This window comes from Cebidichthys violaceus, unplaced genomic scaffold (assembly GCF_023349555.1).
Source record: "Cebidichthys violaceus isolate CVI_PGR_0920_01 unplaced genomic scaffold, fCebVio1.0.p SCAF_95, whole genome shotgun sequence".
Classification (NCBI taxonomy): Eukaryota; Metazoa; Chordata; class Actinopteri; order Perciformes; family Stichaeidae; genus Cebidichthys; species Cebidichthys violaceus.
In genome coordinates this window covers 318829-333748 of record NW_027176981.1, presented here as the reverse complement: position 1 = coordinate 333748, position 14920 = coordinate 318829, and the positions used below count along the sequence as shown (strand labels likewise).

Genomic DNA, 14920 nt, shown 5'->3' with positions numbered 1-14920 from the left:
CACACACACACACACACACACACACACACACACACACACACACACACACACACACACACAACCTGCACTTGTCGAAACACGCGCTTAAATACGAATCCCATCTTCCTGTCGTCTAGTTTCAGACAGCGTGGAGACATTACTCAATTCTGCGATAAGAGTCCAGTGAAACGGCTTTCTTTGAACTGTGAGGGAGGTGTTCCATAAATAAACAGCTTTAATAGGAGTGAGAGGGAGCAGCTGGATTAAAGCGCAGAGGAGCGAACTAATGTGATTATATGTAATTAAGAAAGCAGCTGAATCAGTCAACCTAACTGAATGAGGCGGCGGTGTGGGTCAGCACTGTAATTTTTATTTTCATTGCTGTATACGTACAGTTGTTGTTTTTTTTACATTGAATAAATAATCGCAATGTGCAAAATATATTTTCCTACAAAATAAAAAGGAAGATTTTTTTTTTTACAGAATCCTTATTATTATTATCATGGAGGATTGTCATCACATGCTTTGGAACAACAGCGTCATACATTTCATTTGGGACAGTGCAAAAGATTCCAGAGTGCTACAGCAGTCGGTTAATACTGACATCCAGCAAGAAAGGAGCAGTTTTTCAGGGAATAAGAGAGGAATAAAAATAATCTTTAGTAGAAGCACCTTGAATATTAAATATTAAATATGTGCAGCATCTTGATTCAGTTTACAAAATAATTTAAAAAAAGAGAAGACATAGAGGCTGTGACAGATGGTCAACAGAAGGGCTGTGAGCTAACAGCTGTTGAATTTAAAAGTGTCATCTTGGGTTCGGGTGTTACATCTGTGAGTCCATATTACACAGCTTCACATTCGAGCAATGAGGAGGAGGAGGAGGAGAAAGTGAGGAGCGGGGACGATGGCGACATCTACTGGCCGTTTGGCAGAGCTGCATTCATAAATACACAGCAAACGTTTCACGAGGTTAAACTAGGACCATGCTGTTAGTGACACTTATAGGAAAGACAAACTCGTACAGTTCAGGTGATGCATAAATAAGGACAGAAACGCACATGACAGAGGCTTGAAGTCCTGTGGAATTAACTGAGCAGAGCTCGACAGAGGCAATACTCACTAAAACATTCAAATGTAACGAGCGTGGATCACTGGACTGGACAGACACGTCAACAAAACAGAGCGTATAATCAGATCACACAATAAACAAGCACAGTTATCTCCCCACTGCACACATGCAGAATTAAGAGTGGGTAATCCTTAAAGACAGACAATTCAAAAATGATCGCCGGCTCTACCGCTTCGTTGATATTGGGGCCACGCGGCGCTTGAACAAAGTCTTATCTCACATTCTCAAATAATGACAATCAAAACTTTGGCATGAAGTCGTGTGTATGAGGGGAAACAAATGGTTGAGGTATTATTAAGAAGTGAATTGTTTAGTTAAGATCTGGGAATGTTCCTCTTTAATTCGGTTAAGGCATTCTGAATGAGAGGGAGACTCCCTGGAGACCGAGCGATCCTTTAAATCAGCACGCTACTCTCGCTGAGCTCGTTATTCAGCTCCAGTTGCGCTGCTACGCTACGAAAGAGCCTTCTAGTGGAGGAAAGATGGTGTCCTCCTCTATAGAGAGCAGCAATAAACGTTTCTGTGTGGCCACACCGTCGGCGATGATTAACAGAGGGCCAGTCTGTGAAACAGCAGCTTCCTCTGCTTCTCGTCGACTTAGCTCAAGAAAACAGAATTAAATTAAACAGAGATAATTTTTCGTAAATAGGACACTTGGGATTTCACCTATGGAGTAAATCTGTTTAACACCAAAAGTGCATAGAGAGGCGACACAAGGCACTGCCTTTTCATTTCTGATCACAGTCCCCATTCTTCAGGGTTGATCGGGGTCATGGTCTTGCAGGCTGGTGAAGGAGCAGGCTTTACCCAGCTGGTAGTGCTCCCTGAAGGGCTCATCCACCTGCATGTGTGCCCCCCCCCCCTCCTCCTCCTCCTCCTCCTCCTCCTCCTCCTCCTCCTCCTTCTTCTTCTTCTTCACGCCGTTCTTCCCGTCGAACTCCGCGGTGATCTCGGCCAACGTCTTGCCCTTCGTCTCCGGCAGGGTGAGCCCCAGGAACACGGCGGACACCAGACACACGGCCAAGAAGGGCAGGAAGCAGTAGCTCCCCAGGTACTTGACGATGAAGGGGAACAGCATCCCCACCAGGAACAGGCTGATCCACATGCACGAGCCGGCCACCATGTACGCTGCAGGCCGGGCCGTCTGGTCGAAGATCTCCGCCGGCAAGATCCCCGTCACCCCGGCGGGGCCCAAACCGAAGCTGAGGATGTAGGCGAACACGCACGCCATGCTGACGTAGGCCATCCCGGCCACCCCGCGGCTCTGGAGGATGAGAGCCACGGTGAAGACCACGGACCAGCAAGACATCAGGCCGTACCCTCCCACGAGAAGGTACCTGCGGCCCACCCGCTCGATCAGCAGGTTGCTCAGTATCGAAGCGGTCAGCTCCGACGCCCCCGTGCCGATGGTGATGTATTGGATTTTCTCTGGAGGGATCCCTGCCGCGAGGAAGATGTAGTAAGCGTAGAAGTAGATGGAGTCGTTGCCGCAGAGCATCATGGCACTGCTGGCAACCATGACGGTTCTGAGCTGGGATCGCAGGTTAGGATCCTTAAACAGAGACCAGGGCGTTTTGGCGGAGGCCACGGATCCAGACTTTGATTTTTGCTGCTCCTGCTCCTGCAGCATCTCCTCTATCTCCAAGGCGGGGGCCTTGCCACCGCGGAGCCTTCCGAGGGCCCGAATACACGCCTCCTTGTCTCCCCGGTCGATGAGAAGGTACCTGGGGCTTTCGGGGAACCAGGGCAAGGTGACCAGCTGGATCAACCCTGGCAACGCGTTGCTAGCCAGCAGGTAGGGCCAAAGAGGCTCGGAGCCCAAGAGCTCGGTGAGTCCCACGACCTGACCCAGGAAGATCCCGAACGCGGTGAACACGGCGGAGGAAAAGGCCACGGCGCCCCGCTGGTGTTTGGGGGCGCTCTCCCCGAAGTACATGGGCTGGACGTTCATGCTGACGCCCGAGTTCACCCCGACCAGGAAGCGAGCCACGAGGATCATCTCGAACGACCTCGCCACCCTGGACGTCAGCACGAGCACGGCGCCAATGAAAAGGAAAAAATTGTTCAGGAGCAGCGAGTTCTTCCTGCCGAAGCGGACCGACAAGGGCCCCGCCAGCAGGGCCCCGAGCCAGCCGCCCAGCGAGAAGGCCGACACGATGAGGGTCCACACCAGGGTCACCTGAGGGGCCTCCAGGACGGTGCCCCAGCGCTCCGTGTAGGTCTCGTTGATGAAGCTCTGGATGTAGCTGGTGGGCGCATTGATGATTGAGATGTTGTAGCCATACTGGAAGGTGCCTCCGATGGCGGCGGAGCAGACGGTCAAAGCGAGGGTCCCGGTACCGCCCGAGGGTTTGCCGTTTTCCTCTGGCTCGCCGGAGAGTTTGCAGGTTTCCTCTGGCTCGCCGGAGAGTTGACGGGTTTCCTCTGGCTCGCCGGAGAGTTGGCAGGTTTCCTCTGGCTCGCACGAGGAGTTCATCTGAAGACCCGCTGTCCTTGCTGAGTAAACACAAACGCGCGTGCCCTTTTCCTCCCTGTCCCTACGGCATTTAAGCACTGCAGTTAGCTCTTAATAGCTTCAACATAGCGTAATAAATAACGTTCTTGCTTAATAATTTACGGGGTGTAGAAGGCGTCTTGGTTGTTCTGTTAATAAGCTAACGTTATTGCTGCAGTGCGGTTAGAAGCGTTGAGGAGCGGAACTCACGTTGTCTTGTAAAAGCCGGTTTCACTTTATGTTATCCCATTCCGAGGATAAAGTTCGAACGGTAATATTACAGCAGTGTTACCGCGTTCACTATTGCCTTAAAGCATTACATAGATATAACAAGGTCAACACAATTTGCCGAAAGAGAAAATATTATCCTGTCAGCCCGTTTTGAGGGCAAAAATATTCATGCGATCCTTTATCTGCGTGTTCACGGACTGTGTTTTGATTGGTTTACATCGGCCTGAGCTTTCAACGTCATCTCTATGCGACTATTACTAACGCGAGTGGCGGGTAGGCTAAAATATGTGAGTAAACGCTACTAGTTCACGATGCTTCCTTGTAAAAAACTTGTATGCATGGCCAATAAATAGCAACGTAATAATATCGACAAGTCGTACCAAGTTAAATATATGTGTTTTGTATCATTTGTGTTTGAATAGCAGCGCCATATAATAAGACAATATTAGCTCACTAGCTAATGCTAACGGGGGCAAGTGTTTGGTGAGCTTACGGTAATCGCCGATATAACGTAACGTTATGTTTCCGCTCCGAGTGGATTAATAGTAATCATGTAGCATTTGTCTTTAGAGGAACCACACGAAGAAAATGCACAGCTGTATTTTAGAAATGATTTATTCCTTTACTGTATTTTCCGTTCAAAGTGATGCGTTGACGTTCCATCTCCCGTATGGATTTATTCATGGGACATGGCATGAGTAAAACGAACGGTCAAATATTGAGCTGAATTATCTAAAACGGCGGGTTGCACCGAGTGTAATGACATTTTTAATTTTATTTAGCAGTTTAAAGCTGCAATGGACTCTGACATTAATAACTTGTACTCAAATACCTTAAATTCCATCTGCAACCTCTTCCGACATATCTTTTTTAAATTAAACCCACATTGTATGAGAAAGCACACATGTAAACATTCTGAAATTAATTCCCCAATTTTTCAAAGTGCAGATGTTGTTGCGGTATTACTGCTGCACACAGAGACCTATGCACTAAAATGTGAGATAAGATAACGTACTAATACAACCACCAGATTCAAAACAACAGTTGTGCATGTTGTCAAAACGTCAGTCTTGTCTGCTGCAAAAGCCTTAATTCCTGACTTTGTTTGTTTTGCTTTCTTCTCCTCCAACAGGGCGCCATCCCCAACAAAGAGGAAGGAGGACGACAAGAGTAAGCAGCGAGGGAAGGACAAGTCAGGAGCCCCGAAAGAAGGCGCCGACAAAGACCGGGGCCGAGACAAGAACCGCACGCGGCGCGGTGCTTCCAGTGGGAGCAGCAGGTCAGAGGCTGTATTTTTTTTGTTCTGACTTTGACTGAAGCTCAAGCGAGAGTTTAATGTTCTCGTTTACTTTGAGACAAGGGAGCATAAACAGCTGAAGTTATTATAACTTATAAATTGTTTCAGCTGTCCTAACCTCAAATCTGCTCTTGCTCAGCTCCAGCAGCAGCTCAGGCTCCAGCTCAGGCTCCTCCAGTGGCTCCAGCTCGTCGGCCTCCAGCCACTCGGGCTCATCCAGCTCCCGCTCCTCTTCCTCCTCCTCGTCCTCCTCACCGAGCCCCAGCCGCCAGCGCCACAACAACAGGCGGCGCTCCCGCTCAAAGTAAGGAATAAGTCACTTTGTTGGGTTTTTTTTTTTTTAAATAAGCAATTTGTGAATCTTGTATTTTTTCTGTATAACTGATGACTGCATGAATCTCTCACGCTGCAGACAGGGAACACTGATGTTATTTCATTAACGACTACAGTAGTAACTGAAATATAAATGTCCCTCTAGGTCAAAATCAGCAAAGAAGGATGACAGGGACCGGCGGCGCAGGAGCCCCACACCCAAACCCACCAAGGTCTACCTCGGCCGGCTGACCAGAAACGTCATCAAGGTGAAACCTTTGAGACCTTTTGAAGTCTTCACCTGATCCATGTCGGCTTTTATTGCATCGGGGCAAAAGGCAGCGCATATGAAAGGCAACAACAAGCCCCGAATACATATCTAGTGTTAGGAAACTGTGTTTTTCCTCATGCATAATTTAAAAAATCAAGGTGACTTTTTGAATAATTAGCTTTATGAGGTTGCAGTAACTTCACTTCCTCATTAACTTTTTAAGTTTGCAGGAGCTAAGCATTAAGTCAGTGTTGTGGAAGTGAGCCAACAGGGAAACAATTAGTGACAGAGTGTAAGAGTAGGGAGATAGAGGGACTCCATAAGTCCAAAGTTCATCTGGTTATAACACATTATTAAGCATGCTCGTAATTATTCTTATCAACCTCAGCGGACAATATTTAAGATATCTGGAACATCTGGCTGCTTGGCTCTTCAAGCCGTCCTCATATGGTATGAAGTCCCTTCATGAAGTGCTCCGGACTCCAGAATGAGGATCCTGTTCGTGTAACTGTGTCCAGATGTGACGCGTCTCAAAGCGCTCTCTTGTCGTGCCTTTTTTTTTCCCGAAGGAACACATCCAGGAGATCTTCTCCACGTACGGCAAGATCAAGATGATCGACATGCCCATGAACCGCGTCCACCCCCACCTGTCCAAAGGCTACGCCTACGTGGAGTTCGAGAGCCCCGAGGAGGCGGAGAAGGCCCTGAAACACATGGACGGAGGTAGGAGGATGTGGAGGAGGAGCACAGCTGGACTGGTTGTGTAAAGCAATGGAGATGAGACTCTTTTTCTCAAATGTCTCAAAATAATGTTTCTCTTCCAGGCCAGATCGACGGTCAGGAGATCACAGTCACAGGTGTGCTGTCTCCCACGGTGCGCCCGCCCCCCCGCAGGCTGTCGCCCCCCCGCAGGATGCCCCCGCCGCCGCCAATGTGGCGACGCACGCCCCCTCGTATGAGGAGGAGGTGAGCGCCATGTGATGAGCAGCAGTGCTTGTTTATGGAAACAAATGACGCAGATTATCCCTTAACTGCTGCTGTGTTTTGTAACGCGCTACGCTTAGTGTTTGTTGCTATGACATTCAGGCTTTAATATTTGTCAAATGTGTTATTTTTTGCTTTTTTTTCCCCTTCATGTTCTTTTTGGTCATTCTCTGTCTTTCACCATCACTCTTCCTCTTCTCTCTCTCTCTCTCTCTCTCTCTGCCTCTCTCTTTCTGCCTCCCGCCCTCTCTCTCTCTCTCTCTCTTTCCCTCTCTCTCTCTCTCTGCCTCTGTCTTTCTGTCTCCCCCTCTCTCTCTCTCTCTCCCCCAGGTCTCGGTCTCCACGGCGTCGCTCTCCGGTTCGTCGCAGGTCTCGTTCGCCCGGCCGCCGCCGGCACCGCTCACGCTCTAGTTCCAACTCCTCCCGCTAGTGAAAAAGGAAACTCCCCCCTCCTCCTCCTCCCCCCTCACTGGATCTGCTCCTCTGCTGTGTCCTCGGTGTGACACGTGGTTAATCATGAACCATTTCATGACGAGAGCATGGACGCCACAATCATTGGATGGTAGCCCACCGTCATATAGTGACCTCATGTCAGCATGGAGGAAATCATCTACCGTGCTCAGATTGTGGACGGTGTCTGTTCCCATCGCTGAACCCGTCTTAAAAGCATCCTGCAGGACATTTATGGCAATCTGTATTCTCTGAAATCCACCGGCCCAGAAGTTCACACTTAGCTCTGTCTAGTGTAATAAAATACTATTACTACATTTCAGATGTTAAATGGTGCTACTGGTCATAATTTTGGTTTAAATCAGTACTGTGTTTTTAGAACCGTCCCTTCTCTAACCCTCCTGTTTATTTGTGAGTGATTCTCCAGCATTACTTCTCATAGTCAACTATAAGGGCAGCTATACGAGTGAAGTACCAGTTAGCACCATGTGTCTGCGCCATTAGAAATCTGAAAATGACACACAGTCATCATTTCATTGTCGGTAAAATGAGGTCGGAGGGTAGTTGCGTTATTACTGGCTCGTCAGGATTTCAGCTCTTTTTCCAACTGATTCTTTTATTGTGTCACACTGTGACCTTCTGATGTAGACATTTGTGGTTTTAGTTTTTCCCTTGAATCTTGTTTTGTGTAGCTGGCTAATGGAGTGACAATAAAATTCATGTTTTGGACTGTAAAAAAAAAAAAAAAAAATCTGTCAGTGACTCAACTACATTACACCATTATTCAATTCAGTATGTCAAACCTTTTATCTTTTTAGGGAGGAGCATGAGTGTGTTTGGCATTGCAGGGAAACATCAGTGTGCCACGCCTCTTCCCCCGAATGTAGAAATACTCATTCCCAGCAATCCGAATACAGTAGAAATCGTCTAATCCTGATAAGACATACCAGAAATAATGAGAAATACAGGACAGATCTGGCAAAAACAATATTATTTATTTATTTATATATATATATATATATATATACACACACATATTTCCTGGTGATGTGTAAGCCAGCGGCTTGCAGCTAACAGTGCAAACTACACTAAAGTGCTGAAGGATCTAACTCTCTTTGCTCATTTGCATACCACTCTCGTGTCTGTATTCATTATGGAACTGGAACTGATTAGCGTAGCTTAGCATAAAGAACAGCAAGCGTGTTTATCCCCACGTGTCCAAAGTTCAAGAATAGGTCTGCCAGCGCCTCTAATGCTCACCGTGTCATATCTAATTAGTTTAATCCTTCCAAAAATCTAAATGTTGAAAAAGCCAGTTGAGGTTTTGGAGGAAGTTATGTGCTGTAACAATTTGCGTCTCATTTAACTCTGCAAAATAATGCAGAATTGTGACTAACATGTATTTGTTTCATTATATTTGAAGAGTAGCCCCAACACGTCTCATAACAAACACATTGCAGCTATGCTGCCGGTGAAGCTACAGGCACTGATATGACTGCCTGTACGGCTGCTACTACCTTTATAACTACTGCTGGTCCAAAAACAGAAGACTGAGCGATACAGAAGCTCTGAAAAAATAAAAGTCTGACTTCAGTTTGAACCATTCAACTTCCTGCGTGGAACTCTCCCTAGTGACTCAGTAACAAAAGGGAAGTCTCTGTAGAAGGACTGTGGTGTTTGCCTGGCCTGCTGCTGCTCTGTGGCAGCAGCAGATAAACATGTCAGTCGGTTCAGGGAAAACAGCAGGTCGGCCCTCCAACAGCAAATCCAGATGTTTAGGCCACCCGTCCCTGCAGCTGTCCCTGAGCACACATCTACGACAAACACTCCGCCTCCTCAGACACATGATTCAACAGATGTTTGTTCAGTGAGTTTCCTGATATCAGGCTCCATTATTCACCACCACTGCTACGACTACTACTACTACGTCTCCCTACAGAGTGACACCAGGAACCCAGGATGCCTTTTTACAAAGGGTGTCTCGTGTATTTAACTGTGTTGCTGATTCTCCCCGAACAAGGTGAGTGTGGCTTTACTAGTGACTACTAATAGAGTCTTTTCATGGCAGCTGAGAATAGCAAGCGGAGTGTGAAATAGCATGTGTGTAAGCACAGATTGAAGAAGAACGAGAGGGTTCATCACTCTCAACTGTCATGTTCATCTCACCTAATTTAAATGGAGAACGAGATCATATGAAATTGTATAATGTAAAAAAAAAAAATTTTTATTTTCATACAGTGACAGTATGTATCTCAGCACTGGCAATACTAAATGTTATGATTTCTTTGCAAAATGGATTTTTGGTTTGTTATCCACCAAATTTTGAGGCAAATTAAAAAAACAGATGTGGATTCAAGTCTGCACAGGACTTTAGAACAGAGCAAATGTTTCCACACTCAACATAAGATGAGATACACAGACAACAAGAAAAGGGCTTTCTGATGTAGCTGGAGGGAAAACAAGAAAGCTCAATCATGGAGGAAGTTGTGTGTTCAAACAGAATGATATATTAGGTTTAGAGGCATACAAAGTTAATGAAAAGACACAAATGTATGTGTGTATGGAAAATGTTTCAACTTTTACTGGGGGGAACTAATCCCGGGCTAGCTTGCTGAGCTAGCTAATTTAGAAGTATTGTTTGTACAGACAGAACACTGTCTGTGTGGGGCAAACAGAGGGCTGCAGGACCCTTCAACACACTGGTTCTCAAACTGTTTCTGTCACGCTCCACTTTGGAGGAAGACAAATGTTAACTTTCTGAAACTAAATACCACGCCCATGAATTTTGAAGCTTTTATGTGTCTTAAACATGACGGTTGATAACAAAAGGCTAAACGTCATCAAGCCAAACACTAGTCCGCCTTTAGCGCTGTAGTCGTAGCGTTAGCTTTTTAGCTCTGTCTTTTGTGTTTACTCTTGTGAAGATTATCTTGCTGAGCAAAGCATGCGAGTATCCACAGAGCTTATTTTCTGTGATACTCCAAAATCCAATGGAAGTCCATATCTTTACAGCTGCAACACAGCTATTCCAACTGAGGACCACAGAGACTATGAGTCAAAGGGAGGAGATTGAATCCAAGCCGTCATTCGGTCAGTACACTTCCCAGATTTGTGTTCTTCCTCAGAATATGTTCTTCCTCATAATATTGACAATGTTATTAATGTTTTTCTGTGTGTTTTTTTAGGCCGTCCTCAGTGTTACAAGTCTTGGCCCAGAAGTTCAGGAATTATCCATCCCCCCTGCTGTTCGGAGGTCTCAACGGCCCACATTAATGAAGCTTTTGTTTCCTGCTTTGAACAGAAAGAAAACACTGCTTCTCACTGTGGAGTGCACGCATTCATGTAAGGAAGAGTACTCATTCTAACACAAGCCTCATTTCATGTCAGCGTTAAGCGCGTGGTTGGTCGCTTTTTGGAGAAAATATCCGATAGGCCTTCTATAGGTTACCTTCCCAAACAAACAGCAGGATAGTTTCAGCAGGGTTAGGGTTAGCGCTCACTTATACTACAGTCACTAGGAGGCAACATCAAAGGTCAGTCAAATGAAACTCTAACCGAAGAACAAGTTGGAGGTATCTGTGACCAGGAGCAATTATTTTCAAACAAATATTGAATTGTTTCTGTGTCTAATTTGTCTTTGCTACTCCACAGTTTTACCACCGTGAACCAAACGCCCTACTGCGTGGATCCAGAAGCCAAGTGGCTCAGCAGGAGATTCCAAAGGTTACAAAGAGTAAGTTTGGAAGACACACTTTCAGTTCAACAAAATGTCACAACGGAAAGGGTTCAAAATAAGTAATGAGCAAATCTTGGTGGTGATTTTTTTTTTGTGTTTGTGTATCTTTTTTAAATTTGTCCCATACTCCATATTCTCACAATAACAACACTCTTAGTGACATTTTTAGGAAAATCAAATGTGGTAAGAAACACTCTTTAAATGTTGGACCTTTCATTTTCCCATATTAACCTGATATTAACCTGTTTTCTCCACAGAAAGGGATATGTTGCTACATCCTACAGGCACAATGAAGATGTTGCATCACGACGTTTACTCATAAAGCCTCACATTTACCGAATTTATTTTTTTGGAAATGTGAGAAAAATGTCCATTGTTTTTAATTCACATCAAGATACTAACTATAAATATGATTTTGCGGCAGTTTTAACATGTTCAGTACAATAAGAGGCCTTTTTTTTTTATCGTATCGTGCCTTCAAGGACAGGTCTGGTGGTATTCTGTATTGTTCTTATGAGGAGTGACTCCCATGAAAAGACCAACAGTGAATTCATCCTACTAACAAGTATTTCCTGTGTAGCCAAACCCTGACAAAGCATATTCCTGTGTGGCAAATAACTCCTTTGTTTCCTAAAAAAAATTAATTTAAAACACATAAGGCACAGCTTGTTCCTTCATCACATCTTTATTTTGAGTTTTCAGCTGAAAATAGTCCCCGACAAAACCGCAATATCCTCCAGTTTGAACAATGTTTCCTAAAATCTGCAGCGCCCAGCTCTTTGAGGAAAATACTTTGAAAAATAATATTAAGAGACAGACCAGCACAATATTGGTTTTGGATATTTTGTAGGATTTACCAAACAAAATAGATGTTACCAGTCATATGCATGCCAAATTTGACACATTGAAGGGCCTTCCAGTGAGTCATTTAAAGGCACTTGAATATCACAGAGTTGTATGGAACCTTTTACTACATCTCAGAGGCAAGCATTGTACTTTTTACTGCGCTACATTTGTCTGACAGCATTACTTTTAAGATTACAGATGTTCAAGTACTGTCTTTTTTAAGTTGTAGACTCGGTTTCAGCGTACAGTTTTATGTATAATCCTTAAAGTTTTAGTGAAATGAAAGTTTATTTTTACATCTTTAGCTTCTATAGTGTGGCATGTTACAAGAGATTTAAATGTGTGGTTTAAATACTCTATCACATTTGATTGGATACTTTCTTGCTCACAGCTAAATAAATGAAAGAGATTCTGATATAAAAAAAAATGTGTTTTGTTTTTATTGATTTCTTATTTCACTTATGTCTTTAATGCAGACATTAAAATAAGACCACTTGTATCCTAACTGATCATCATGGAATAACTCTACCAGCAGGTGTCCTCATTTTGACTGCATCACATGAGTCACTTTAGTTCAAATACAAAACATTTATTGACATGCCAAAATAGCATCTCCATATATATATATATATATATATATATATATATATATATATATATATTACATCTTATATACACACATGTAGGACTGATAGTTTGTTCTCTGTGACAAACTAAGACCTCAATATAAAAACCACTAGCAGTCCTCCTGCTAGCCCACGTTCTCAAAGTCTCTGGAGTCATTCGTCTCAGCTTCACTCGTCTCAGTCTTTGCCCTTAATCTGCTTTTGTAGGACTCGTGTTGCCATTTTAGGAACAACAAATGCTCCGGTACGTTGAGTTCACAGCAACACCATCCTTCAGTATTTGTTTTTTCCCCCCCAAACAACGGCTGTGGTGGAGGAGCAGGTCAGGGTTTAGGGTCTCCGTCTGCTTGGCTGGGAGGAGGATCCATCATGTCCTTGAAACCCAGTTTGGTCAGAGGCTCCTTGGCCATCAGCTGACTGGAGAAAACACACAAGACAGCAACACATTAGTGTTTAACTGCATCGAGTCAGCAGACATGAGGATTATTAGGAGGTGCACGAGCTTCTCACTTGTCCATGCGGCATTCCAGGTAGTCCTTGGACTGCAGGCGGCACAGGGAGTTGTCGAAGTTGTTGTCTTTCAGGCATTTCATAAAGGTCTCCTTAAAGGCTTTACACTCTCCTGGAATAAGGCACATGGCGTTAGACGTTTTATTCCTCGACATGGAGCAAGATATCTCTAGATTAAAATGTAAAAAACAACGACTAGCTAATGTATATCAAAGAGCTCTGGGTAGAAGGAAGACAGAAGCAAGAGGAACCTAGACAACAAACAGGACCGTGTCCTAGCTTACCGAAATGGTCCAGAGGGAACGCGCCTTTATCGGGAGCCCGAGGTTTAAAACTCTTCGACCCGAAATTCATGGCGGTAGACATGTTGTTTTTATGTTTGTTTTTCTTTTAAAATAAAGAAGAAGCTGCTAGTCGTCTGTAAAGTACTCCAAATACGAAGTCCGCAGCGACACAGCTGCGTGACCCTGTTGTCGCGTAAATATGACGTTTCTGTTCGCCTCAGACATCAGCAGTCGATTCAATTTTCGACTAAATCCAAATGCATCCATAACTTATCTAAATATTAACAAAGTTGGGTTTACTTTTTTTATTGATAGACTAATAATTTTAAAAAAGCCCATTCAGACACATTTGTTATCAGTGATATTGGGCTGAATGATGAAATATTCTGATGAGAGAGAACCACAAAGTCCAGAAAAATAAATAATAACCCCGTAAATTCAAGGAAAGCCTGTTAACAATACACTATATGACACAACATGGCCCAAAGATAAAAAAAAAAAAAGGATCTCAATACTGTCTCGAGAAATATGCCTACAAAATAAATGTGAACTCATAGCCTATAATAAGTAAAACATTCTATGAATGACTTTTTCTGGTTTTATTTTTGATGATTATGATTAGGATTGTTTTGATTATGATGGTTATAAATAGTAATAATAATTATAATATTAGAAAAATAATCGTATAAACTGGCGTACACTGATATGGAACATACCAGATTAAATAAATAGTCTGTAAAGCATAGAAATAGAGAATACTCCTGTACAATATACCTTTTTATAATACAACATATAATATAATACACAATATGGTACTCTAAGAATGTGAAAAGGCTTCCCATGAATTGAAAACCTGTAGTTGAAAACCCCTAAATAAAAAATTAATTAAGTCAAATAAAGTGCAATATTCACTCTCTATAATGCTTTATTCTGCTTTATTGTTGTTGTTTTGGAAGCAGGAGGAAGTCCCGGTGCTGTGGAAGACGTCGTGCCTGGTTCCTGTACCAAAAAAGCCGACACCATCTGGCCTCAATGACTACCGACCAGTTGCCCTCACATCCCATGTGACGAAGGTGCTGGAGAGGCTGGTCTTGGCCCACCTCCGACCGCAGGTGAAATCATCACTGGACCCTCTGCAATTTTCATACCAGCCTCACGTGGGAGTGGACGACGCCATCATCTACCTGCTGCAGCGAGCTCAGTCGCACCTGGATGGAACCGGTGGCTCTGTGAGAATCACTTTCTTTGATTTCTCCAGTGCATTCAACACCATCCAACCAGTGCTACTGATTGAGAAGCTGCGGGTGGTGGGGGTTAACGCATCCACCGTCTTCTGGAGCACTGACTACCTCACAGGCAGACCACAGTTTGTCCGACTGGGCCGTGTGCTGTCTGACACGGTGGTCAGTGATACTGGAGCCCCGCAGGGAACTGTTCTGTCTCCCTTCCTGTTCACCTGATACACCACTGACTTCCGCTGAGAGTTCTGGGAGAGGATGTGGACATGGTGGAGGAGTACAAGTACCTGGGTGTCTCCATCAACAGCAGACTGAACTGGAAGGCCAACATCAACGCTGTGTACAAGAAGGGGATGAGTCGACTCTTTTTCTTGAGGAAACTTGGATCCTTCAACGTGTGCAGCAAGATGTTGGAGATGTTCTATCAGTCTGTTGTTGTGCACTGTACTTCTCCGTAGTCTACTGGGGGAGCAGCATTGGAGCCGGAGACACCACCAGACTTAACAAACTGGTTAAGAAGGCCGGCTCCA

At 44.4% G+C, this 14920-nt stretch overlaps 2 protein-coding genes and 1 pseudogene across 2 annotated transcripts; 1 reads left to right on the top strand and 2 right to left on the bottom strand.

The window, feature by feature from the left end:
- Window positions 1-338: 338 nt before the first annotated feature.
- LOC137868045 (solute carrier family 2, facilitated glucose transporter member 11 pseudogene) lies at window positions 339-4016 on the bottom strand (annotated as a pseudogene).
- Window positions 4017-4051: 35 nt separating this feature from the next.
- LOC137868046 (RNA-binding protein with serine-rich domain 1-like) lies at window positions 4052-7905 on the top strand. The gene is made up of 7 exons (XM_068704554.1): window positions 4052-4123; window positions 4969-5115; window positions 5273-5437; window positions 5612-5714; window positions 6286-6439; window positions 6541-6682; window positions 7031-7905. Coding segments are annotated over exons 1-7 (813 nt in total). The 5' UTR covers window positions 4052-4121; the 3' UTR covers window positions 7131-7905.
- Window positions 7906-12404: 4499 nt separating this feature from the next.
- cox19 (cytochrome c oxidase assembly factor COX19) lies at window positions 12405-13333 on the bottom strand. Its single transcript, XM_068704567.1, has 3 exons — window positions 13153-13333; window positions 12869-12980; window positions 12405-12775 (listed from the first exon to the last, which is right to left on the bottom strand). Exons 1-3 carry the CDS (start codon window positions 13232-13234, stop codon window positions 12682-12684), a joined length of 288 nt encoding a protein of 95 aa, XP_068560668.1. The 5' UTR covers window positions 13235-13333; the 3' UTR covers window positions 12405-12681.
- Window positions 13334-14920: the final 1587 nt, after the last annotated feature.